This window comes from Xiphias gladius, chromosome 16, assembly GCF_016859285.1.
Source record: "Xiphias gladius isolate SHS-SW01 ecotype Sanya breed wild chromosome 16, ASM1685928v1, whole genome shotgun sequence".
Taxonomy (NCBI): Eukaryota; Metazoa; Chordata; class Actinopteri; order Istiophoriformes; family Xiphiidae; genus Xiphias; species Xiphias gladius.
Genome location: NC_053415.1, coordinates 24,403,433 through 24,430,238, shown reverse-complemented (window position 1 = coordinate 24,430,238; position 26,806 = coordinate 24,403,433). Strand labels below are relative to the sequence as shown.

The following is a 26,806-nucleotide window of genomic DNA, read 5'->3' as shown; positions in this document are numbered from 1 at the left end:
TCATAGCAAAATGTTGTCCTGGAGACACTTACTGTAGTAGGAACTGCCACAGAGGCAGTTTTGAGTACTGAGGGCCGAGTTCAAAGACGGGCCTGGTCCGACCCACGAGTACTGAGGTCTCATGGGTCTCTAGTTAATGTTACTTTTGTTCTCAAACTTAATGATTCCGCAGAATTGTTATTGGTGTCACCAGTGTCAAAACATGCGCTACCGTTTCCTAATTTGCATCTCAATAAAGAGAAAAACCTGTAACACTAAGAGCAACAATCCTCATAGTGCAAAACATCCCAAAAAAAAAGGGGGGGGGCAGCAGATGTTTCATGTTTTGATCACTATTGGAGCAGTTTAGATGACCGAGAGACGCCGGAGGTGGAGGGCTTTGCTCTGCTATGTCTCTGCCTCTGAAGAAGGATTCTCTTTGCCCTCAGGCCACAGGTATCAACAGTTTAAAAGGACACGGTCAGAGTCATAGTGACATTCAACTGTGCGGGCATTTCACCGTTACAGACAGCGGGCAAACAAAGTAGATCATTTGAGTTGAAAAAATTGCTGTTTGATTGTCGGTTGGTGCGTTGGTTAATCTGACAACGTGTTATGTGTTGGTTGATTACAGTTTAAAAAAAAAACAACATTTTCCCTTTCACAATCCTGATGATTGATCAGCCACATTCATCATCGTTTGACAGATGTTGCTCTTTGAATCAAAACATCGTTCATAATTTGTGTTTTTGTTTTTTTTAACGGTGTTTTGGTAGGAGCTATTGGAGATCGTCAGTCCTTTTTTTTTTCTCTGACGAGTAGGGACTCGGCCCTGCCACATCAAGAAGCCACAGCAGTTGAGATTTTATGCTACCGGAAGTGTTTTGTATTGTTGCTCTCTTTGCTGAATTTTCCGTCCAAAGTCTCTCGTAACTGCCGAATTCACCCAGAGGGCAAGCACTCTCTGCCGGGGTAAACGGAGCTGAGCAGTTGGATGTGGTTGCTCAGTCAGCCATGTTTTTCAATTTGAGAAAAATGAGGAGTGTCAGACTGGATAGTCTCGAAAATGTCTAGAGTATAGAATCAGCCTCTGTCAGGCAAATTCTGAACAAGATGTAAATATTATACAAGTATAACTGTAATATAAAAGTAGTCAATAATGATATTGTTTTTCTGAAATACCTTGTTTTCTGATATTTCCAACTTCGCATCTGATAAATGGAGAAAACAATGAATTGAGTTAAATAAAGAGAAGTTTTTCAGCACTTATACTTCATCTTATGTTGACATTGGTATCTATTTACATCTAAAGCTAAGCTAGGCTGTGTGTGGTGACAGAGAACCCCACACCGAGCGGGACGACAAAACAGCCAGCCGGGGACTGTGGAAAATGGGAAATGTGAATATGGCAGCTGCCGTGCCGCAGAATCCGAAGCGTGGTTGCTCGTTCCCATGGGTTCAATCTACCCTGTGTGCTGGTGTAATTGGCCCAGGGCATTCCTGTTTGAAATTCACCCCGTTTTATGGCCATCAACACCAGGCTCAATGTCTTCATTTTACACTAACTTTAGAGCTAAGGTTTAATTCAGGCCAGCAGTGGCTTTCATTTAGGAAGGCCAGCCACCCGACTGGCTTTTATTGTTCTCCACCCACTGCAGAACTTCCCCCAGAATTACTGCAGCACAGTTTTTTGCTCTTTTGATTTCCTCATTTGAACAGTTTGGTGTTGTGAACATTACTTTCTGAGATATATTAAAAATCTTCTCTGATTAATTCTTGTCTTTGTTCTGAGCAAGATTTATGGAAGCTCTTTCCCGCCAGGGAAATGAAGAGATATTGTCAATAAATGAATATGTCAAAGATAAAAATACAATTTCTCATAAGATGTGAAAGTCAGAATGACTTCTTAGCATTATGATGATTTTGTAAGTCAATTTTTTAAACTTCATATCTCATAGTTTCAACCATATCAAATACGTGTAACTATTCATACAAATCACAATTACACAGCGCTCAAGATAGTCGATCATAGTTTTAGACACAAAGTCGTGCATAGGGGATAACCTATGACATACTATCTCATAATTTCTTCAAAAAGTAGACAACCCTGCATCAACCATCAGATCTTGTGTTTGAAAAGGACCCAGCACTCTCTGAACTGCAGAGTCCTTTTCAAACAGGCAGGGGCTTGACAAGAAGCAGGGCTGCGTTTGAAAGATGGGGGTCGGGGGGGGTCAATGCTGGAACTAGAGAATGCTGGACATTTCTGCATAGTAAATTACTTAAATGATTAATCAGTTAGTCTTATTCTGTCAGTCAACTATTCAATTAATCACCTAATCATTTCAGCTCTGGTCAATATAACCTGCGGCAGAAAATGATACAAAGCGTGTTTCAGTGGACGTTGATCAAGCTTCAACTTTGGAACACAACTGCCAATTTCAAACTTGAAATCTAGTCAAATGTTTTCCAAAGCCTCAGCTTCATTGTGAAAGAGGAGTGTCATTCAACATGTCTGTGAAGATCCTCAGTCATCCGGGTCACGCTATTCTGCAAGTGCTTTCCGAAGGCAACTGGACTTGCTTGAAGTTCTTGAAGACGTTTCGCACAGCCAACACTTGTGAGGTCACATTGGTCGTTGGCCCTCCTGGTCATCACGTGAGCGCTTGGGATCATATGGGTCGAGTTGTGGATGGGCGCTGACACCTTGAGGGTCGTTACCGTAACAAGAGAGTCTTTGACCCACCCTGCCATCATGTGAGTCGTTGAGGTCACGTCAGTCCTGGGGTGTTCAGCTGCCCGGGGAGTGAACTGAGAACTGCATGGTGACTGACAGGTGGTGTCTCAGACCGGCAGGATCAACGACTCATGTGACCTCAACGACTCACAAGTGTTGCTGATCTCACCAGAGGGTATTTACCTGGAACTCCCCACTGGTCGGTTGGAACTGAAGAGGCCTTTCGGATGAGAGGCGAAACGTCTTCGGGTACTTCAAGCAAGTCCAGTTGCCTTCGCACAGCCCTTACGGAGTGTCTATCAACACCACGGCATCAACGTCCTCTGAATTTAGCATTAAGTCATTCAAATGTGAATGCAGACACAAAACACCATTTGAAAAACTGTATATTACGGGATTAGAACACGAGTTGTCTCACATAGAAAGATTGCTGATCCAAGTAATGTTGTGAGTGTAAATTGATTGTAAATGATATCCTTTATAAATGGTATATTTCATAATGTCGGTAAAGTCAAGATGAAGCATGTTACTGTTGCAGTAGGATTTCTTTGTATGGTTTAAGGCATGAGTAGAGCAGAGCAGAAAAGGAAGGCTGCTATTCTGGTTGCCATGCTTTTCAGTTGTTTTAACGACAAACAGTGTAGACAAACCTCTTCCCTGCTGGCACTATTAAAAGTAGCCTAAACGGCAAAGAAGTGAAATAAAGTCTACTGTAAAACCAGGGGAAATTTGGCAGAGGTGGATTTGCCAAACCCCTAAGCTGGCCTCACAGGGTTTCAACCGTGAGACCTGAATGTGGAGTATTGTTGTTTTACTGTTGACTAATTACTCTGGTTCCTGTAGGGGTGTGTGTCTTTGTGTGTCAGGATGTATACACAGGAAAGTGTTGGTACTGTAGCTGTGTGTGTGTGTGTGTGTGTGTGTGTGTGTGCGCTTGTGTGTGTGTGTGTGTGTGTGTGTGTCAATTCATGAAATTGCTGAGCACATTCATGCTCCCAGAGGGATAAAAGGTTTTGATTATAATTTCCCTACAACCTTGTCTTTATCTACACTCGGAACAAAGTTTCTGATTAATGGTCTTTCAAATTGCTTTGCTAAAATGTGTTGTGGCTCAAGTAGAGCGGAAAGCTGGTAACCGCAACATTTGAAAAGCAACATCAAAGGTGAGTGTTTGAGATAAGAGAAAGGCTGTGTACACGTTTACAGATATGCACACTCACAAATTGTGGTACACTTTGAAAGTCGTGCTTTATTCCCAGCTGTACAGTTGCACAGTAGTTCACGAACGGTAGCAATACTCTCGCTCACACTGCTTTAACCTCCAACCAGTGTATCGGCCGTGCTGCTTCCCCCCACCACATCGTAAATGGTCTACATCTAGGTCACTGGCTCCATTATGGGATCTCCCAATTGTACTAAGCATTCTCTCCGGTTCCCATTTTGAACCCTTGGAACAGGTGGGGTTAAAGATTCTGTCCTTGAAGACGGTCTTATTGCTTGCTTTAGCCTCGGCTATGCGCATAGGTGGGATCCGTGCGCTTTCTGTGCATCAGGCATGTATACAGTTTTCCCTTGGGAATACTAATTTCAGCATGCAGCCCAGCCCAGCCTTTCTCCCGAAGGATGTGGGCCCTATAGAACTGGCTGCTTTTAATCCCCTGCCTTTCCCCTCCGACTCTGTGTCCAGTTCGCGCACTGAAATTCATTTGGACAGGACCCAGGGGTTTTAGACAGGGCGACCAGTTCTTGGGCAAAACCACATGTGGGAAAGCATGTGTGGTGTCATCAGCAGCAGCATCTTTCCCACTGAATAGTAGGGTCTATTGTCCTGGCTTATGCTAGTAGGGGGTCTCCAGCCTCCTGCAGGGCCTACGTGCACATATCACCAGAGTCTGGCGACCACGGGGTTTCTCTTTAAAGGAGTTTCTGCTCAAGAGATGTGCCTCACCCAACACCTTTCCTAGATTTAATGGGTTGGATGTCACAGCGCAGGGGTTATATGAATATAACCCCGGCTCTCTGATTAGCATGAGCGAGTGTCTCGCCAGACGACCCTACCTGCTATGGAAGCGAGGTAGAGGTGAGCTTGTTTTGAATGACAGCTGGCGCTATGTCAGCCTAATATATAGGAGAGTCATTGGTTTTCTGGACAGTTTCCCCCACTAATTAAATAAAATGTAGATCTGCCAGCGGGCTTGTGACTGCGCAAAGCTGAAGCGGCGGCCCTCGCAGTGAATGGCCAGAGAAATATGAAGTGCTGTGGTTCATTGTCAACCGTGTTCACATTGCTGGTTTCCTGGCCAACAGAGGAAACAGCCTGTGAGTCACACTCACACGCTGACAAGCTGAAGGTGTTATGTAAAGTCTTGAGAACGCAGGTGTGAAGGTAATGAGCTTGTAGCTGTAGAGGAAAGTGCAAGTGCAGGAAAAGATGAGCCTATAAACAGAAGGTGAGAATTCATTACTAAAATCTGAAACCAGAATAATTAGGATGATTTACAATCATTTGCAAGGGTATGGTGATGTGACTGACGGGCGGGGCTTATTGAAGACTGGCGTGGTTATACATGTGGTTTATTAAAAGAGGGAGAGACTCTATAAACAAGATTGTGTGAGTAAGCGTTTGTGTATGTGTGTGTGTGTGTGTGTGGGGGGGCTATAACTGGCTTGGCAAGTTAAGTGAACTTTTAAAACCATTTGTATGAACTTTTATGTCTATATCTGTGTTATGTTTTTAAGAGTTTGGGGAGGGGGTTAATGTGGGAGGTGACGTAATTTTGCTGGCAGGGTAATTGTATGGTTTCCCCTTAAATTTCACGTGTCAATTGCAGTGCCAGTTTGTGGGATTGCAGTGCCTCCAGAAGAGGGTGGTGTGCCTCTTAGAGTGGTTTGCCTTTAGATAGTGGTCTAGCCTTGTTTGAGGGTTTGCAGTGCTTTTTACAATCTATTGGAGACTTGATCATCCTGGTGGAAGTGTCTTGTTTGGGTCCCTCCCTTTTCATGAGCTACCTATTGTGTTTAATAAAGATTACTTTCTTGTATTTTCAAGTCTCTGGCGATTGCTCAAAGGCTCTGAATCTAAAGGCAGTGATTTTCTGCCAACAGCGAATCCACATTATGACAGTATCATTTTCTGCTGGCCAGTAGTGTTGCAATGACAGCCATCTTATGCGGGTTTAATGAACAGCATCTCCACCACACCTCTTAAACTACCTGTTCCATTGGTGAGTCATTACCGCACTAGCATTGTTTCAGCCATTGTTTAGACCCATCTTATGTAAATTCCAGTCCTGACATTAAAAACCTATTTCCATGCTGAAACAGAAACAATTGTAAAAATTAGTCTCGGGGTATTTAGGGTTTTCCCTTTGATGCAGAAAGAAAAGAAACTGAGATCATGCAGGTTGGGGTTCCACAAAGGGTGGCATCAGGGGACTTTGCCTCCAGGGTAACGCAGTTTAAATCCTGCTGTTCACACTAGCTCACAATAAAAACTCAGAGATACTTTAAAAAAAAATTTCAGCAAGAAATGCTGCCTCACCTTTTTGAGCAGCATTTCTATATATTTCTGTATAGTCCCGGTATATATACTGGGACTATATAGCCTATACTAGATCCAGGCCGGGTGTATGTCTGTATTTTCCCCGTGAGGTCCCCCACAAGGATAGATGGAGATGTATAGATAGACGTTCTTATGGGGAAAAGCATTTAGCACACAAGTATTATTATATAGATTATAGAGGACAAAAGATTAGGGAATGAATCGATTCGTCGATCAACATACATTTATTAGTAACATAACTATTAAGATAGGCTTCGTGTTTTCAAGCAAAATATGCCATTAGCTGGTTCCACCTTGTCAAATACGAGTATTTAAAGATTTTCTTTGTCACAGACTGAGTATATTTGAGTTTTGAATTACAGGTCAGGAAAAAAACGAGCTTGAACATGTCACCTTGGGCTCTGGGAAATGATCGTAATGATCATGATAGGCTTTTTCCACTATTTTCCAACATTTCATGGGGAAAACAAATCCCCATAAAATCCACGATCCAATTTTATTCAAACAGTGTAGGAGGGTTTTTAAATCAAAAAGGGTTGTTTTGTTAAAAAAAAAATCAGCTCGACTTATCTTTTAATGCCCTTTCATCGGCTATGTATTGTTATTTTATTTTTGGAGTTTAAAACAAGTTTTTTGGCTCATCAAAAATTGAAATATATTCAGGCAAATAACGCGACTCGTTCAAACGTATATTGTATGAGACAGGACTAGCCCAAGGCCCGATCTCTGACGTATAATTCAGGCGCTCGGTATCGGTAATTTCTCGGGTCAGGTCGGAGGGTTTCTGGAGGACGGTTAATCATGGCCCTGAGGGTGATCCAGCTGGTCATCCCGTCGGGAGCAGCCGCTTTCAAAGCGGTGAATGCCGTACAGAAGGTGAGGACAGAAAAGACACGGAGTGGGGCCCTTGTCTGGCCTGCCGCACGGTTCCAGTTCACAAGGGCAAGCTAAGTTAGCCAGCTAGCTTCCCATCCCAACAACATGTCGCTTACCCATTGGTTTGTTTATAATGTTCTTGGCAGGCCACAGCCAAGAAATCGACACAACAAGCGGTCAGTATATCGAGGCAGTTAACGGTTATATTAGTGAGTATACGGGTAATAATTTTCACCGCCGAGTAGGTCGAGATAACACCTTGTAGCTAGTCCAGAAATGTTGCTAGCGAGATTCATCCAGGAATTCGTCAGTTTTAAATTGTTTCTGGCCCAATTGTTTACCACAGCACTCCGGAGCTTAGTCAGTAAATTATTTCGTTAATCGCGTATTTAGTTGTTATTCGGCGCTGTGCTGCATCTTCAAGTGTGTTTTTCATGTTTCATGAAAGATCAAATGTTTGGTCCAAACCAACGTTCAACCATTACATGGAGTGAGTTCATAATTGGGGCTAGCTTGTCGTTGCTGACAAGTGTACACTTAGTGCCTAATGAAGTGACAACTGGTTGTCTACCCTCATTGATGTCAGAGGGGTGGAGAAAATATTAGTAAAATCTGTCATTATAGCGCAATACAACAACAGCCTGCAAAATGACCATAGAGTTGAAACACCACCTCTCTTTTACAAAGTTTCGATAAAGATCCTTCTAATCTTCGTGAAGGTAGGATTTGTTACAGCGCTGTAGGATAGACTGAATGAGTTGTTGAATGAGTAATGAGTTTTATTTACCGACTGCTGCAACTCTGCGATTTCTCTTTGGGATTAATATTTATCTATCTATCTATCTATCTATCTATCTATCTAGCTATCTAAATAATTAGACAATTAGCCACGTAGTACATCTCATATTAGTACATCTTATTAAGTGGGCAAGTGTGCCAGGGCCCCAGGTTGTCTGTGTGGATATTACTTTTTGCTAATTTTCATTAATTGCATTTTTTTTGGTACTATGTATCAGTAAAACACAATAAGCACTGAAACGTTAAGGGCCTAATTTTTTTGTCTTGTAACGGGTCTCTGTATCATATCTAGTTTTAATACTGTAATACTTCATTTGAGATGATGTTTACATAGTTCAATTCTCAAACAAATTTGAATTAAATCAAATTATCGAGGAATTAATTTACTAATAGTAAACTTGGGGCAGGTTGGTGTTCTGTGTTAACCCCATGTTTTCATTAAAGTGTGTTTTTTGTCATCCAGGCAGGTGTTCACACAAGCTCAGTGAGAAGCCTACGGTATGGGTGGTGGGCCTACGCACTGGGCGAAAGGACGACACCACGGTTAAAGCAGTACAGCAAAATCATCTCTGTGGATGGCAACTTGGCCTCAGGGAAAGGAGCACTGGCCCAGAAGCTGGCTGACAAGCTGGGTAAGTATCTGACTGCAGGGATCCTTAACGGGATTTTACACCACTATCGATATACAGTATCTGCGATCATCTAATATTGGCTGATGATATAGGCCAGCCAGTTTACTTGTCTGGCTCTACTATGAAAATAAGGTTAACTGACATAACATTAAATGAAATATGCTGCTTGTTGTCTTGGTGGCAGATATACAAGTGGGTTATTGGTGTATATAAAGGCTGACAATGTGGACAGCATTTGAACTGCATCCCGTCACTTATAATTCTGTATCTACAGGGATGCTCTACATGCCTGAGCCTGACACTTTCTACTTGGACAAGATGACAGGAGAGAAGGAGCCACTCTCTGTCGACTTCAATGGGATGTGCAGCCTGGAGAAGTTCTACACAGACCCCAAAGCCGCTGACGGAAACAGCTACAGGCTGCAGCTGTGGATGTACACCATGAGGCTGCTTCAGTACGCCGACGCCATCGAACACCTGCTCACCACAGGTATCGGGCACTCGGCGGTTCAGTGTAGTTTCCTGTGCTCAGCTGACAAAGGAGTCAGACCTGGAATTAGGTTGTTTACATGGCAAACGGTGCATTTGTACATATTTTTAATATCCTAATTCTGATTGTCCTATGCAATTATACAAATAAGTTTGCAGCATTTGTGATATTGGTAGATTTATTTCAGTAATAACATTTACTAAACAGTGTATGTTTGAAAGGATTTACACTGTATTAAGAGAATCACTCCTCTTCATCCTGATCTTCTGCGTTTTAGGCCAAGGAGTGATCCTGGAGCGTTCCCCCTTCAGTGACCTTGTCTTCATGGAGGCCATGTTCAAACAGGGCTACATCAGGAAGGAGTGTGAGTATGGCAGTGTCGTTGACCAAAAAGATGCAGACAAATGGTCTTGGTTTAACCTCCCATTAAAAATACAGCAGCACATTTCAAGCACAGCCATTAGCACAAAACAAACTGTGGACCACATATTTCAAACTAATGTCCCGTGGCTTGCAGGTGTGCAGCACTACAATGAGATCAAGGGCAATAGCATTTGTGAGTTCCTGCCTCCACACCTCGTCATCTACGTAGACCTGCCGGCTGAGGAGGTGCAGAAGAAGCTGAAAGAGAGTGGCAAGGTAGTGAGACACACTCACTGAGGCCACAGGACACTGTCATCTCTGTAGGAGACTGTAAATATGTGTTTCTCATTAACTTTCAGTAGAGGGCATTATATTCCATTTTCAGCTGGAACAACAGTCTCATCCAAATAAAAACAACCTCGGAGGATTGCATACACTTATTGGAGATGGATGGTGTGAAGAGCGATGTTTTAATCAGGAATTTTAGGCGTAGCTTTAATCACTCATACTGATTAAAACGGAATCTCTTTATTCTCAGTCCTATCTTCAGAATGTGCCCCTGACGTATTTGAAGAGCATTGAGGATGGCTACAAGAAGTCTTTTCTGCCCAAAATCAGGTAAGGTAAACTTATGAATGACAAATGTTAGAAATCAGGAATCAGCCATGGTTCATATTTGATATTTGGAAAACACTTCCTAGCCAAACCTAGTGTGTCTGCCTGAGGTTTGTGTGTTTCTTTTAGCGAAACGTCCGAAATGCTCGCTTACGATGCAACCCAAGCCCAGGACGTTGAAAGGGTAAGAGTGGAGTTTTTCGGATATTATTTTGACCCCTAAAATCTTTCAACTATTTCTGTAGACCGTATTTATTGTGTGCTGTCCACAGGTGGCAGAGGACATTGAGTATTTGAAGTTTGAAAAAGGACCGTGGGTGGAGCAGGATGACGTCACCTACCACCACATGAGGATGCTGTGAGTTCTTGATGAGCGTTACACATTTTCGCACTGAAATGCAAATTACACAGAGCGAAGATTTTCTACAGGTGACCTTGGATTCACACAGACGTATCACAATCTCAGCCTGTTTGTCATGCTCATTATGGATAAATGTGCAAAGAACCTGAAGTGAATTATGTAGAAAACTGAAAATGCAGATTTCTTCCGATTGCCTTTTGTGTGCTGTGCTCAATTCATCCATACTGACATGCGGATTTTCAGCACTTTGCCAAAGGCTGATTTATTGTTTTTGTTTTCTGTCTTGTTCTCTTTATTTTACAGCGTGGAAGACAAACAGCAGGTGGCAACCCTGACACACATACCGAGGTTCCTGCCAGAGATAACCATTGGGGCCCATGACTATGATGAAAAATACTATGCCTATAAATCGGTATGTAGAGAGAGTGTTCGTTCTCACTAACTACTCTGGCCTGGTAGCTTTCCTCAATGTCATTCCACGTCTTTCTCTCGTCTTCATTTTATGTATACCGAGGCTTGAGAAAGTATTCAGGGCCCTTCATTTTATCATGTTGTAGATAAACATTTAAATCGATTAAAATTTCATTTTTGCCCATCATTTTACACTGGTTGGCTCAAGTGAAAACATGTTCTTAGACATTTTTGCAAACTTATTAAAAATCAAAAGTATTCAGACTTTTAATTCAGTACTTTGTAGAAGCACCTTTGGCAGTGATTACAGCTTCGAGTCTTCTTGGGTAAGTCTCTCCAAGCTGTGCCACATGGATTTGGGCAGTTTATCCCATTCTTCCTGGCAGATCCCCTCAAGCTCTGTCAGACTGGATGAGACGTGTCTGTGAACTGCCATCCTCAGGTCTCTCCGCGGATGTCCTGTGGGGTTGAAGTCTGGGCTTTGGCTGGGCCACTCAAGGACAGTCAGAGACTTGTCCTGTAGCCGCTCAAGCATTTTCTTGGCTGTATGCTTTGGGTCATTGTTGTGGTATGGTATTAGCCAGGAAATGAGCAGTGAATGGTGTCCATCAGACATTGTTGTCTCATCAGACCAGAGTATGTTTTTCCTCATGCTCTCAGAGTCCTTTAAATACTTTTTGGCAAACTCCAAGCAGGCTGTCATATGCCTTGGCTTCCGTCTCGCCACTCTGCCATAAAGGCCTGATTGATGTAGTGCTGCAGAGACGGTCGTCCTTCCAGCAGGTTCTCAGATTTCTGCAGACGACTTCTGAAGCTCTGTTAGAGTGGCCCCTTGGGTTCTCGGTCACCTCCCTGACCAAGGCCCTTCCTGCCCGGTTACTCAGTTTGGCACAACTCTAGGAAGAGTCCTGGTGGTTCCAAACTTCTTCCATTTATCAATTATTGAAGCCACTGTGCTCCTGCGAACACTCACAGCTTTAGAAATGGGTTTTATACCTTTGCTCTAATTTGTACCTTGCCACAGTTTTATCACAGAGGTCTATAGAGAGTTCCTTGGAGTTCATGTCTTGATTTTTGTCCTGATATGCAGAGTGATTTGTAAGACCTTTTTATATACAGAGGTGTGTGCCTTTCCAAACTATGTCCAGTCAAGTTCTACGCACATCTCAAGGTCAATTAAAGCAAACACGATCTGACCACAATGTGAAGCGCCACAGCAAAGGGTCTGAATACTTTTGTAAATGAGAGATTTCAGTTCTTGATTTTTAATACATTTTTTAATAAATTTGCAAAATTAAAGAAAAAATGTTTTGCCATTATGGGTACTGGCAAAAATGGCAATTTGATCAATTTAAAAATAATTTTTAAAAAAATTCTACAACAATATGCAAAAGATGAATGGTTCTGAATACTTTCTGAAGCCACTGTATATATGTAAAATATTTATATGGAACCCCCTTACCAGTATTTAGCAGAACATCACTGGTTAGACTGAAAATCCCAAACCATTGACCTGCATTAAAATTCTGCAGCTCAGCACAACAGTTAATATCACATTGCCTGGCATTACAATATGGATCACTATTGTCGTTGAAGTAGCTTCATTTATTTATTTACTGTATTTGGTATAAACTAAGATTCCATTGCAACAAAAAGAAAGGCACTTCGTTATTGCAATGGATCGCGCTACCTCATGTCTCAAATGAATCAAAATGCTACAATATGCTTCAATGAGGGATTTATTTATTTATTTTTGCCATTTTTGCATAGAATAATTCCAAGTACACGAAATGATACTGAAGTATTTCCAACAATAAAGTACAAAACTATATATATTCACTGTACTATGTATGAGAGCACTTGTCACTCATACAGTCATCCAAGCAGCCAGTCATGAGGCGGCAGTGCAATGCATGAAATCCTGCAGATACAGGGCAGGAGCTTCGGTTTAATGTTCACATCAAATATCAGAATGGAGAGAAAAATGTGATCTCAGTGACTTTGACCGGGGCGGGGATGTTGGTGCCGGACGGGCTGGTTGTAGTGTCTCTGAAACTGCTGATCTCCCGGGATTGTCAAGCACAACTGTCTAGAGTTTTTACTCAGAGTGGTGCAAGAACCAAAAAAACATAATATTGTATCAACATTAAGCCCTAAACCGAGGATGGTCACACCATAGATGGACAAAAACCGACCCACACATTATAACAAATCCTTATCATTGAGCCTATATACATATACATACATATTCTGTATCTGCAATATGAAGCCTTACCACATCAATTAAAAAAAAAAAAAACACAAAAATGAAAAAGAAAAGGAAAATAATTAATTCGGTACATATTATTTTATTATTTTGTTTCTAATTTTACACTGTCATAGCAATACCGCTATGGATTATGGGTGACTTCCTGAGTGAAGTCCGCTGAGGTCTGCACCCCAAGTGGACTCTGGAAGTCTGCTGGAAGGAGACCCAGGTGGACTCGATGATTTGGACAGTTGTCAGCACTCGTGGACTTCCTGGGCTCGCGCCCATTAAGTCCACGAGTGTGCAAGAGCGTGAAGCACGGACTTTACAGGTGGATGAGTTGCCCTTTTGTTTTGCAGTTTTGTTATTATCTGGTGATTAGTCACGGTATCTTATGTTGAGCACTTTATTAAAACCCACAAAAACATATTTTTGAGGAACCCTGCCTTTGTGTAAATCCTCACCGTTCTTTTTATAACGAATATCTTCATGCCTTCTCTGACGTGAATCCTGTGCAGTACTGTCAGCATGATTGAACTCATTTTCTTCTGCTGAAATATTGAGCGACTCGTAGTTACAAGAAGGCAAATGTCAGACGCGGAAGATTCTACGGGGCTTTTGGTATCATCAGTCTTGCAGGGAAACATTTGGGTCTGACCTTTTCTTTTTATTGACTGGAGACTTTTTTTTTGTCTCCCCTGCTGCAAAAATCAAGCTGCATTATGCTACAGGAGGCTGTGACCCGACATTTTGTCGTGAGCCTGGATCTCGATGGAGAGAATGAGAAACTGTGACACGTGGCGGCATAATCTCCCTCAGCACATTTGAGTTGACAGAGTAAAGTCGGGGAAGGACATTTGCAATACTGATGTATTGCAGTTTCCATTGTAAATTTTATGGAAAAATACAGTCTGAGAGTTAAAAAACCTCGAGATATTCCATTTAAAAATCATCTGAGACAAATCTAACATCTCACACGTTGTAACAAGGAAATCTTTTACTCACTGATTACCTGATTATTCGGTTGAGTGATTTTCTGCTGATAAAATAAAACTTGTAAATTAAATGTCTTTGAATTCAGTATAAAAGTAAAGCATGTGATTCTGCTGGTTTTAATGTTCACTCTTGTTTCTCTACTTTAATTATTATTATCATTATCTTTTTTTAACCCTTGTAGCTCCCTGGGAAAAGGTATGCCCCTGGTTATAATGCGGACGTTGGAGACAAATACATCTGGCTGAAGTGAATGAGTTCACAGGCCCGTCACAATTTCACACCTTGTCACTGGCTGATCAGCTCCGTGGGTGAGCCGCACCACTCGTCCATTATTGCTCCAGTTGTCCTCTGTTGTACATCCTAAGTAATATGTATGTATTAAAATTATAAATTTGGAATCTAGTAAATGTCTTGTCTTTTGTTCTGACTGTGCACTCCAGAGATGATGGAGAGACAGAAAACGGTTATAAACGTACAGTATTTATCAATAATTATGACTCCTTTGAAGACATTATTTCTATATTGTCATTCATTATCCGTTTATATACCAGCCTGTAATTATGGGTCACCACAGGCGGAGTTGTAGTTATTAACCAGTAAATGAATAAACACAAATGCATTAGTGTGATTATAAACCGTTTAATAAATGTTTATATAGTGCTTATAAAAGCTAAATAAGGGCACTTAAAGTGTTCCCAATGTAGTAGAAGTCTGAAGTTTGGTTCTACCAAAAGTTTGTAACTCAAAAATGACCAATATCAAATTAGCAAGACAAATAAATTAATATACATAAATCTGATCCAATAAAGTCCAAAATACTCAACTCATTATGAAATATTTTATAATTTTTTTCCCCCTTTGATTACCAATTAAGACATATTTTTCCTAAGACACGGTTATTTCCCAATATCACCTCCCCTTTCCTGTCAGTGCTGTTGTCACCAGCCACTGCCCCCTTATCACTCATCGAGTTACGAGCTCCCAGCCTCTCGAAGCTCAACGATGTGTCGCTTCTGTTTAGTCTATTTATTTGGCCTTGAGTTTTATTTTGAAGGACTGGGCCCGAGCACTCGTCTTTGAAAAGGGTTGATTAGTTTGTGTTCCTATTTGCTGGAGGAGGCTCTTGTTGTAATCGGGAATTGATCACCAGCACAGATAAAAAGGATAAACTGGGCTCAACGGCGTGTGCTGGAGAGACGTGGATAAATCTCCAATGACTTACTTCCTGCTGCCAGATCTTAGCAAAGATCTCACAGTACGCCTTCATCTTCTGGCTCAGCTCTCTCTTGCCCAAAACAGACCAGTACAGGGCTCAGACTATAAAATCTAATCTAGCTGGACTAGATTGATCACAGGCAGATAGAGAACAGGTTGCAACACATCCAAGACACCACACATCAACGGCCTTGGGGACTCTGGGACACAAGACAACCTCTGAACCCCTGAGGATGATGGAATAGCAGAATATAATGTTAAGTGTTGAGGACCAAGAATAAATCAGGATGCACAGGATCACACTATATCACCAGATGTGAATTGCAATGTTAAATTCAACTTGGATGTATGGAAGAATTATACAACATTTGAGGCAAGGGCTGAATTGTGATGCCTTGCTTGGCTTTGGCTGGAATGGCCGAACGATGGTGGATTAGTTTGACCCCAAAAGGCTCATTCTCAGGACATCAAAAGCCCTGAGGACGTACAGAGAGACAGAGAGAAGCATTGGAGCTCAGTTTTCATGTGCAATTTGCAAGCGAGCAATTTGCATAATCCTTTCATTAAAGAGTGTTGCGTATGGCTCGTTATGTTACCAAAAGCAAAGAAGGAGAACGATCAAAGCTATACAGTTGTACTGGCACAAACCCGAGACAGTGTCTCCTTGTCTCTCCATCATCAGGACAACGGGAGTTTTTTTTCTAGCATTTCCAACATCTCTAGCATCATGAAGACAAGACATGGATGACCCCGATGAACCGTCCTCATTGATACATTTTCGCCATGGCACCATTTTACTCTGAATCCCTTTATGACGCAGCGTCAGGACCCGTTGACCAGAATGCTGTGCTGATTGCGATGATCGCAGTATTAAACAAAACCGCAACCTGTAGTTAATTGAAAATTATAATAATTATCTCACCACAAATGAGCCTCGAACATGCAAAAGAAAAAAGGATCTGCTATTTGCAATTAAATTCATAGGCCTAAAAGTATTCAAAGTGCAGTGATGGATTCTGAAAAGAAGTGGTGATTAACTTCAAACCCGTCATTATCCTGTCTTATAAATGAGCGACTCCTAATTAGCTTCAAGCTCCAGACTCTCCTCTGGTGCAAAACAGGCCTCTCAGAGCTCTGCACTTGACATGCTGAATGACAAAGGTGATTAAGTCATGCTTCGCAAGATGGTCCATGTTCTCAGAAGAAGTTCTGCTTTCCAGGACAGCGAGGTTGTTGTGAGCCAGGACAAGCTTTGTGACGGAGTCCATGCCCAGAGAGAAGTCTCCCTCCAGGACAGAGAGCTGGTTGAGACTCTGTAAACAAGTTGGGAGTTGGTGAAAGTTCAACCATCTGCAGAAGCGATGTTCTTCCCTTTCCAACACTTCAGACCTAAAGTGCCCCAAACAAGCCCAAGGGGAGTTCTGTCAGCGTGCTCCGTGAGAGATCCAAATACCTTGCGTTGAATGGCCAATCGCTGAGGGCAGCGGAGAAATTTCTGCCTGAGGATTCACTATATTTCAGGTGTGGAAGACAGTTACATCCCTCATAACAAGCTCAATCCACCCTAGGATTGATCTAGAATCTGCGAAATTATAGGGAAGGAAAAGAAATAAATAAATGCTGTCAGATACCATACAGTAAATACACTACCTCATTTTTAAAAAGCCACATGTAGTTACAGACCTAAATTACTGTACATCCCATGCAGACTGACTGATTACTGTAACACGAAAAGTGTGAGTAAAAGTACTTTCACAGGTCACTCGAAGTGCAACAGGGTAGGACATCAACCCCATACTTGGCCTGTACAGTCAGCAGAAAGCGGAGGCCAGATGCCTGCAAGGAGCTGAAAAGATGTCTACTTGCACTCCCGGAGCATCGGGCCTGCTCAGACAAAGTGAGTGTGAATAATTGACAGTACAGCGGCCTGGTGCAGTCACATTCAGCTAATGGAGGATGGAAAACATGAGCTCTGGAAAATTAAGGCTGGCACAGTATCCTGTTTGGTATAATGTAACACAGAGGTCTTATCAGCAGGGAGACTAGGCAGGGGAAAAGGTGGGAATTTTGGCAGGACAGATTTGTAAGTCTACAGACATTTCGGAAGGTGAACTAGGCGAGTGTTTTGGAGGCAGAGACGCCTTATCGGTTGAGGGAGACCCAGAAACTGTGTGGGAATTAAATGCAGCATTGATTGCGTCAGTCATACGTTTGACAGGGCACGTTGCCTCGAGGCCCGGAGTTTGGCGTAGCGTAAAAATCCGGACCCTGCACATATGCAGCCTCAGTGGGCCCACCTTCCCCTTTAAAACGCATCGATTGTCCTGCCTGTGTAAATAACTGAGTCAACAAGTAAACACATACTGTACATCTGTAGTGGTTATAGGGTGATCGGTAATGAAGCGCATTTAAGAAGGTCACATCCTTAAGTACTTGTATATTTGAGACCTTTCTTCACAAGATAGTGTAAGTGAAGTGCGAGTCTTTTTCCCTTTGAGGTTTCAGAATATTACAGAGCATTTTTTGTGTCATAGTTTTTTGGTCCTCATTACACCCTGAGTGTAGGACAGCGGTGGAAAGTCCTTTACTGAGGGGCGCCAAGGATTGCCGCGGTACTGCGTTTCATAACAAATGAGACTTCACTGGAATTATGTTGTACGTGCAGACTCACGGCCGTCGGCTCGAACATGTGCAGCCCGGTCTGTGGCAACATAGGAGTAGCATATTAAAACTTTGGAAACTTAAAGGCAGAATCCATATCTATATAAAGAAGAAAAAAAAAAAAAAAAGTTAGCCCAAGTGTTAAAACTGAGAAGACAGGATTAGACACTAGTACTCCCGGCAGCCCAACGTCTCACGGATTAAGACAGGCATACATGAACTTCAACAACCCCGGTTCAAATCTTCCCGGGGCAACCTTTGTTGGACCTCTCCCCCTCATTTCCTCTCATCTCTCCACTGTCGCTGTATAATAAAGACAGAACGTCTGAGCAGCCTTGAACTGGCGAGTCAAGAGTTTAAACGGTCCCCATTAGCCACCTAGATTTTTAAGCAAACGTTCGCTACCTTGCTAAGCTCATGGGATCGTGAATGTCCCACGCTTAAAGGAATAGTTCTTCCTTCTGGGAAACATGCTTGTTCACTTTCCGGCAGAGAGTTGAATGAGAAGAGGATCAATACTACTCTCATAACGTTCATACAGTAAGATAAAAATACTTGTATTATTTGTACAATTTAATACCCACTTTGGTATTTATATCAGCCAATTTTGCAACTAGTGCTCCAAATAAATCTGATTCTTTAGCTCCATCTGTTGAGATTCATGACTCTCTGACCCCGTAGAAGTTCACTGGTTAAATTTATAATGGCAATCTGATCATTTTCCCAATTATTTTACACTCTGTGCATGTATGTTGTTCCATTTTGACCAATTAATACCATCCTGTCGGTATTCATTTACTATCACTTCACTTTTTCAACATGGGCCGTTTATACTGTACTTCATCTAATCCCACCCTGCCCTGCTTTGGCTCAGGAGATTCAGAAACATACAGTTCAGTATAAATGACTATGAAAGGCTAGAATTTACGTGATTTAAATCACGTCATTAATCAGTGGCCTAAGTTTGCACCATGAAACTGAATGGGTTTCTAGGTTTTAGAGGTAAATGATGGCTGCAGGAGCTTTGTCATGTGTTAGGGATTTGGGAATTGACATCCCCGCGGAGCACTTCACCAAAAGCCGACTTTAAACTCTCATCTAAAACTCACAGCCTTCTGGATTAAAACCAATTTAACGCTATACAGCAGACCGATATTGAACATGTTGCACCAGAAAGCAAATTCTGTTCCATAGAAACGCCTTGGGAAGCCTCGCAGTGACTGGGTGATGAAGCTGAGGGAAGATTTACTGGTGCCGGGGGTTTATTTCTCAGCTGCGGTGAACTATGGCTGCCGCTCAGCATCATGGGAGTCCCTGAGCCCGAGAAAAGAAAACAAGCGCGAGAGGGAGGAGGAAGGGAAAGACACTTCAATCAATGAGGCTATTCACCCTTAATTAATCACCGTAACATAACTGCTTAATAAAATAATTTCCCCCCTCTTTTATTTAGAGCGTCTGCCTATATGTGGGAGGCTAAAAAGGAAGCTGGTCTGAGGGCATCCCGTCAGGCCTCAGCGTGGAGGCAGCAGAGGGCAGTGTTGCTATCTGGATGCGTGCAGTCTGAGTGTATTGTCTAGGAGAAGGTATTGTTTTGACAGTATGTATGTAGCTCTGGGCATTTGTGCCTCAGGGTAACACGACTGAAATACAAAATACACACTGCCGGATACCTGAGTTATTGTGTGAAATGGCAACACTTTATTTCAAGTCCCCTTGTTTAGCATCTATAAAACCTATATGGGCATTTTAAAATACATGTTGTGGCAAGCAGATTTAAATGTTTATTGATGTATTTGTTAATAACTATAACTCCTATAACTATAAAGCTGTATAAACAGATAATGCACGACAACACAGTAAAACACAGCTGTAATAATACAAAATATGTCTTCAGAGGAGACGTTCTAATTGTAGACATATACTGTACATTATTGTAGTTCTACTACATTCAGGGTGTTATAAACCATTTGTTCAACAATTGTCTTGAAGTAAAGTGTTGCCTGTGAGCTCCTGTGAAGACCTCTCTCTCTTCATTTCTGCTGTTTTGCGAGTTGACAGGAGCCGCTGGCTACTGAAATATTTTCCCCTCCTGCAGATTTCCATTGTACATCAATGTGGGAACACAGGATAAGTTGGTGTAGGGAGTGGATGGACGGATGGAAGCACAGGGGGGTGTCCAGGATGATTAACTGTACCACAGATGCATGTAGACTGTTCTGTCCGTCAGTCTAAATTATTCCAGTTTAGGTTCTGAGAAAATCATCTTTTTTTTTTTTTTTTCAACAGTTTCTTTTGGCAAATGGCTCTAAATGCCACAGTACCCATGAACCTTAGCAGCTGTTGCTGTAGACAAGCAGCCTGTCATTATTGAAAAGCTTTGCTTCGATGTTTCAGTTGTTAACGTTGCATCATAGTGGCTGACTTCAAAATTGACCCAATAGGCTCTATTAAAGTTGATTGATTTAAACTGCTGAATGCTGTGTCTGGTTCCTACAAAGCCCAAGCTTTAGCGTCCAGGGTGGTATCAGCAGGGTGTCCAGTTAAAAAAAAAAGAAAAAGAAAAGCCACAGAAAGTTTGGTGACTGGTTGTGTCTTAGAAAAATGCTCCTTGCAATCGTAGTTTATTTCTCTTCGTGAAGGATAAGGCCGGTGTTGTCCTATATTTTTCTTATAGTCAACAAATCTCGAGAAAAAGAACAAAACCAACTGTGTGTTGGTCCATTTCTCCAGTCTACGAGCTGTGTGATGCTAATTTATACTATGTATGACACTACATGTCATACAATGCTATTCATGGTACTTAGCCAAAAGCTCATTCCTTCTTATAGAGAAAATCTATCTTTAAAAAAAGGGGTCACAAAGATGGATTTTCATTTTTAAACAAGGCTAAGCTATTTCCTGAAGCAGCTGGGCATTGTAGTAATTAACTGAACCGCAACAGCAACTATGTTTTGAGGGGAACATAATCACTGGCCGGATTACTGTATTCGAGACTGAGTGACCGAATGAAGTGCTTCATTTATTAACAACAGCGGAGTCGCCAGGAGGTGGATGGTGGGCGTTTGCCAAGTTCGGGCAGCGAAAGCACTTTGGTTAGGGTCAGGGAAAGATTGCAATTTGGGTTAAGTGTACATAAACGTGGGGTGTCTGAAGTCGCCGTGAACTTTTTCTGTGTTAAGCCAGACCACGATCTTCTTTCTGACGTTAACCAAGTGGTGTGAGAGTCTTTAACATGACCATAAAAAAAAGCCTTGGTCACTGCAAGTGAATATTGTTCTGCGAGGTTGGATATTTTGGTGGAAGACAAAGACGCTGTCTGTGAACATTTTACTGATATCTTTTGGTATCAACTTATTTGTGACTTGCCAAATACGTGAACGAACAACATTTCCTCACCATGTTTCCCACCAAACGTATTTGCTGTTGCAGTTGGAGGAGACAGGGTTGATTTTTTTTTTTTTATACCTTTTGACCTTCAATGTCCATCCGAGCCTCGGGAGTTGTCTGACCGTAAAAAGCACCTACCATTGTCTACCCAGAAGATGAATGCAAGTTTTATTTCCGGAACCCTGATGCTCAAAAATAACGCCTCCATTTTTTACATCTCCACGTGGGCTCTGTTCTTGGCATATCAATGTGGTGAAGGCATCAGGGCTTCTCCCTGTTTACAGAGTTCCTTTTCACTGATCACACGGGCACCCAACACAGACTGAATGTAACAACATGAGCCATCTGATTGGATTAATATGTGTAAAAGAAGTGACAATAATCGATGTTTTCGGGCTGTTGTGATGTGACACGGTGGCAGAGTTCTCTGTCATATCCCTTGACAAGTCATATAATAGGGTTATTGATAATCTGTCACCTCCGGTACTTTGTGTTTTGTTGCCGTGGTTCGAGTGTGATATTTGAGTGAAAGCGCCTCCGGTTCTCATGGACGTCTGCGGCATTCTACTGCAGACTTTTCTCGCTGCAACGCACCATTAATCCGACCTGTTATTTTCACCCTTTCCGAGCCCACAAAGTGCTACTAAAATCTCCCCCTGAAACGTGTGTGCTGGAAGAGCTGTGTCTGATTAGTTTTGATACCTAAAAAGCTGCTCGGCCATCGTTCATCGGTGAAATACATCGTGTGATCGGAGCAAAGTTTCACCTTAACCGGATAACCATTGATCAGGGAAGATGAGACAGAGCAGCACAGCCGACAGCCTCGAGTTTAAAGCGAGTTTCTTTGCTGTTCAATGTGAAAAAAAAAAATGAAAAAAAAAGTGGAGTAGCTGTGTGTATGCTGGATTTCATATGTCCATGTCAAAACTTGCAAAGCTGGAAGGATTGTATTTTTCCCAAGCCATTGTTTTCTCCTGCGGGCATCTGCTGCTGGTTCACGGGGAAAATCAAATTACAGTGTGTTACGACACTTTTTCTTTCCGTACGCTGACTTCCTGCCTGCTATGCAGCAGTGGACATGTGGCGGCAGGAGAGAAAACAGAGTGCCCGGGAGGCCCTGCGGGATGTGCGGCACATGGGATGAAGACTAGGCTAATTTCAGCCAGTCCTTTGTGCAAAAAACCACCCTGGGTGCCCGTTTCAAAGTGTAATTGCGTTTCCTCCAGTCTCCTGAGCTGTCTGTTCCCGAGCTGCTTCAGTCAATTCGTGGCGACACTTCTTTCGACGTTTTAAAAAGATAACATCGATATGCCAGATGGGAGTATTGGGCTCAACTGAAGATTTCCTCATGATTTTCTAGAGGCGCGAAGAGTGAAGGTAGAGGAAATTGTATTGTATTAGTTGCATGGCAAATATCTGAGAAATGGTCCTATATACACGCACTCCATGTCACAGAGTCTTCTGCTAATTAATGTGTGTGATATAGGCTCGCAGGATAAATTGGCAGTCGGTTCATGATAAGTGTGCAGAGGACGATAATGTGAATAGAAATTTACTTCGTTATCTTGTGGCTGATACAAATGGTTGTATAGCAAATGTAATTTCCAAGCTATTTCCTTATCTTTGCCTTGCTCTCCCATATAAAATCATTGCTTCTCATGCTTGAGGAGCAATAAGATCGTGAGAAGAATGACAACTATCCCTTTCTTTCATCTTAAAATTGTGTGGGGTTTTTTTTTTTTTTCCCCCCCTCCTTCCGGATTCTTTCTCTTGGAGCACTTTAGCAAAAGGATATTCTGAAATAGTTGTAAGTGATGGACACGAGTAGGTGCCCTTTGCATCAGCTCACAGAACAAAGCAGTGAGTTGCCTGATTGAAAAGCTACAGCCGAGCCCTCTGAGGGGTTGTTAATCTCCCCCTGTGAGTGCTAGAATTATCGTGCTGGACCTCCTGCCCTTTCACTAAGAATAAGAAGTCAAGTTTGGGAATTAGACAGCACAAAGACATGCCTCTCCATTTAAGCTGCACAAGGGAAGAATTTTAGGTGAAATCTCATCTGCAAAGAACAAAGTTGGGCTGAATTTACCTACTATTTCATTTAATCTGGGTTTAAACCCAAATATTAGGGACGCCGGCTTTCCGGGGGAGATTGGGGTGGGAAGTAGAGGTTTTTCAAGCAGACGTGACTCCCAACCTGAAAGCCGGAGGAACGAACTGGTGTCTGTGTAGAATTCTGTTTGCACTAGAAGTCAAAAAGAGGCCGATAAACACATGCACGTATTTAAAAATCACGCTTGCTTGTTTGTTTAGCCCGTATTACATTTTTTAAATCTGTGACATTGCAAACACTCACTAACATTTTGCCGTTTACCTGTTTTAGGCGCTGAGAGAAAAACGGCACGGCTCTTGACGAAGACCACGTCGGCTAAAAATATCTAATTTTGTCGATATCCCCCAGCTCTAGCCCGTTCAGGTCACATTTCGATTCTGGTCATGAGCCCGAGCAAACAGTCAGATTTTGAGTTAACAAAATAGTTATTTCAAAAATCACAGATAAAGACTTAACAGCTTGTTATGTTGATCACAGAATAATCATTTTCTTATCACAAGCCAGCAACCTTGCTGTGAAAAAACAAACTCTCTTTCTTGTGGACGTAGTACGGCTTCACACAGAAATGGAGTAAACAGCTCTACCTACACATCTCCAGCATAGATGTGGGATTGATCTACCTGCTAGGCATGATTAGATGCTAATTAATGTTTCCAATGAACACAGTGGGCTCAGTAAGTTAATAAAGGCAAAGATTTCAAAGTTTTTTTCCTGGCAATGAAAATGAGAGGAAAACAGGTAGCACGAATAATCCCAACAAACTGATTCTGATCTTAAAAGATCATTTTTGAAGTGTCGGTGCTGTAGGAGCAGCATCCTTTAAAAGGATGACTACATGTCTGGTTCTCTCTGGCTAATTGATATCGACTCAGGCATTTTGTGATATAAATACAGGCTGTGCTTTCACCCGCTCAATCAAACACCTTGAGCATTCTGTGCTGAAATGTGCTGACTGAACAGAACCTCCCAATTGTTTTGGTTACTGTTTCCTAGTCATTTTGACGGCCGAAAAAGTATCAAATTAATAAATAAGTAAGAATAAATAAAACATAATGGAAACAAACGAAAATGAGAAAGACTCCAAGAGCAAATATCTCCAATGAAACTGCCTCATCCTTAGCCCTGATGGTCAGATGTGATTCGCCATTTCGTCTCACGTCATTGTTCCGTTCACAATGGTACGTTTGTGGCAGCTGGTCTCGGTTTTGGTGGTGGCGTTATTTTGCCGCAACCAATCAATAGTGACTTCCCGTGTTTGTCCCGTTGACGTCACTTACAGTTGATACGGAACCTGCAGAACGGTTGGTAGGAGCAGACACTTAACGTTTCCAATGCCGACTTAAGAAACTTAAGAGTCGTTATTTCCAAATAGTAAGTTGACTTAAAACAGCACTTCAGCTGCATCGATGTGATCCAGGCTTGTTGCCATTTTTTTTGCGGCCGTTGGGACCCTATTTTTTGTTTGGCTCTGGATATCTAGCTGCTCTCTCATGTGCGTGCTCATGACGACACCATGCTCGGTCAGGAAGTGGAACTCTTAGGAAGCAATGGTTACAAAAACGAGAAACCCAAGAAACAAATAAGCGAATAAAATTATATCCTAAATAAAGAAAATTAATCAAACAACCAGCTAAACTGGATCCAGAATTTTATACTCTAAATACGTGTTGCATAACTAAAAAAACAGATGTCGAACTACACAAAAGGAATAGAAAGGCTTGACTTAGATCAACCTTTATTTGGAGTTGTGTTTCGCGATATCCGACCAGTGTCAACATAGTCAAATATCCACTCTCCTTTTAGCTCTGTTTTGGTCTTCACCAGCTACCAAGGGAAACATCTGGCACTTCGGTGGCTAACTGGCACAAAATGTTCACCAGCGAGTTGCTAACTTCGCCTATCTGCCGTTTGGTGTTTGCTAGGTGCAAGTTTTGACTCTGAAAACTGCTGAGTTCTGCTGTGAGAAACAGACTGATGAGAGAGGTGAGTGTGAACCAAACAGTGAACTTGTGGGCCTTAAAATCACAACAAGCCGAAAGATGCTAATATGCTTCAATAGATTTTCCCATTGTTAATATAAAAATATTAATTAGTTCAGCTTCACTGATTATATTCTGATGATTATGCACATGTAGACGTAGCCATTTTGAGTGCAGTTTATTTTTAGTTCATCCAGGATAAACAGTGTTGTATGAAATGTGTTGTATCTCCTACAATGATCTGTATTGTTATTCCAGTCTGTTCTGTGCCTGTGCTTTTGTCTAAGCTTCTCAATTTCTCACTTCCACTTGAGAGCAAGCTGTTGGTTAATTGGATTTTTTTTTTTCCTTGGCAAGCAAGAGGAGACATGCAGGCTAGTAGGGGGTAGGGGGGGTGGGGTAGGACACACACACACACACACACACACACACACACACACACACACACACACACACACACACACACACACACACACACACACAGTAGCTACCCTTGTTAGGACATTGCATTGACTTCCATTCACTGTGGACGGCCTATCCCAAACCTTAACCCCAACCTTAACAAGGACCTTAGAAATGACGTTTTGCCTCATTAGGACCAGGCTTTGGTCCCCATGAGGACTACTGGTCCTGGCAAGGTCGATGTTTATGTCCTACAAGGTCCAAGAGAGGTCACAAAAACGCACACAGACACACACACCCCAAAATCAAAATGCATTAGTATTTGGCCTTGATACTATGCTACTCATGAAATTTGTCCACTCCGTACTTGTTATTTTCTATCATTATTGTTAAATTATTATTGATGGGAGGTTGATGTGAAAGTGAGCGTGAAAAGAAGCAGGTTACAGAGCCATTAACAGTATTTACAGATTTTACTGTTCTGACTCAGACTGCTTAGCCGACTCTGGACTACCTTGTAGCGAAATCTAGAAATCGCGTCTACGGGGAGGGACAGACTGAGGAAGGACTCTGCAGACTGATCATGACCTCCGTCTGTTTGTGTTTGTTGAAGAGACATGATCGCTGGCTACGATATGTGAGCCCGCGGAAGTCGAGTGAACAGCGCGTGGATTCTACTTTATTCAGTCTGTCGCCGACGGGGGAACGGACGGTAGCTAACAGCTGTCTGCAGATCGCAGACTGACGTCTTGTCAACACAAACGCTGCAGATGGACCAGTGAGCAGACTTTCAGTTTCTGTCCTGTCTGTTCTCTCAGTAATCATTAAAAGTGGATGTGCTGTGCTTAGTTGAAGCATCCTCTTCTGACAGTCCATGTGTAGTATGGGATAGCATTTAGCCTATTCTTTAAAATATGAATAATAATGATGCCCCTGTAAGTGAAACAGGCTTTTTATTATTCTTGCTCAACTGTTTTGCCCATG

The 26,806-nt window shown here is 42.2% G+C and overlaps 1 protein-coding gene across 1 annotated transcript; it reads left to right on the top strand.

The window, feature by feature from the left end:
- The first annotated feature begins 6,982 nt into the window (after positions 1 to 6,982).
- ndufa10 (NADH:ubiquinone oxidoreductase subunit A10) lies at positions 6,983 to 14,470 on the top strand. Its single transcript, XM_040149431.1, has 10 exons — positions 6,983 to 7,154; positions 8,416 to 8,584; positions 8,859 to 9,074; positions 9,352 to 9,438; positions 9,592 to 9,713; positions 9,976 to 10,055; positions 10,182 to 10,236; positions 10,325 to 10,410; positions 10,717 to 10,825; positions 14,250 to 14,470. Exons 1-10 carry the CDS (start codon positions 7,080 to 7,082, stop codon positions 14,316 to 14,318), a joined length of 1,068 nt encoding a protein of 355 aa, XP_040005365.1. The 5' UTR covers positions 6,983 to 7,079; the 3' UTR covers positions 14,319 to 14,470.
- The last annotated feature ends 12,336 nt before the right edge of the window (positions 14,471 to 26,806 follow it).

What these genes read in the sequence shown, in the direction of transcription:
- ndufa10 (XM_040149431.1), top strand. Translation starts at nt 7,080, where the DNA reads ATGGCCCTGAGGGTGATCCAGCTGGTCATCCCGTCGGGAGCAGCCGCT. An exon ending in GAAGCTGGCTGACAAGCTGG is followed by an intron (nt 8,585 to 8,858) that starts GTAAGTATCTGA and finishes CTGTATCTACAG; the next exon opens with GGATGCTCTACATGCCTGAG. An exon ending in AATACTATGCCTATAAATCG is followed by an intron (nt 10,826 to 14,249) that starts GTATGTAGAGAG and finishes TAACCCTTGTAG; the next exon opens with CTCCCTGGGAAAAGGTATGC.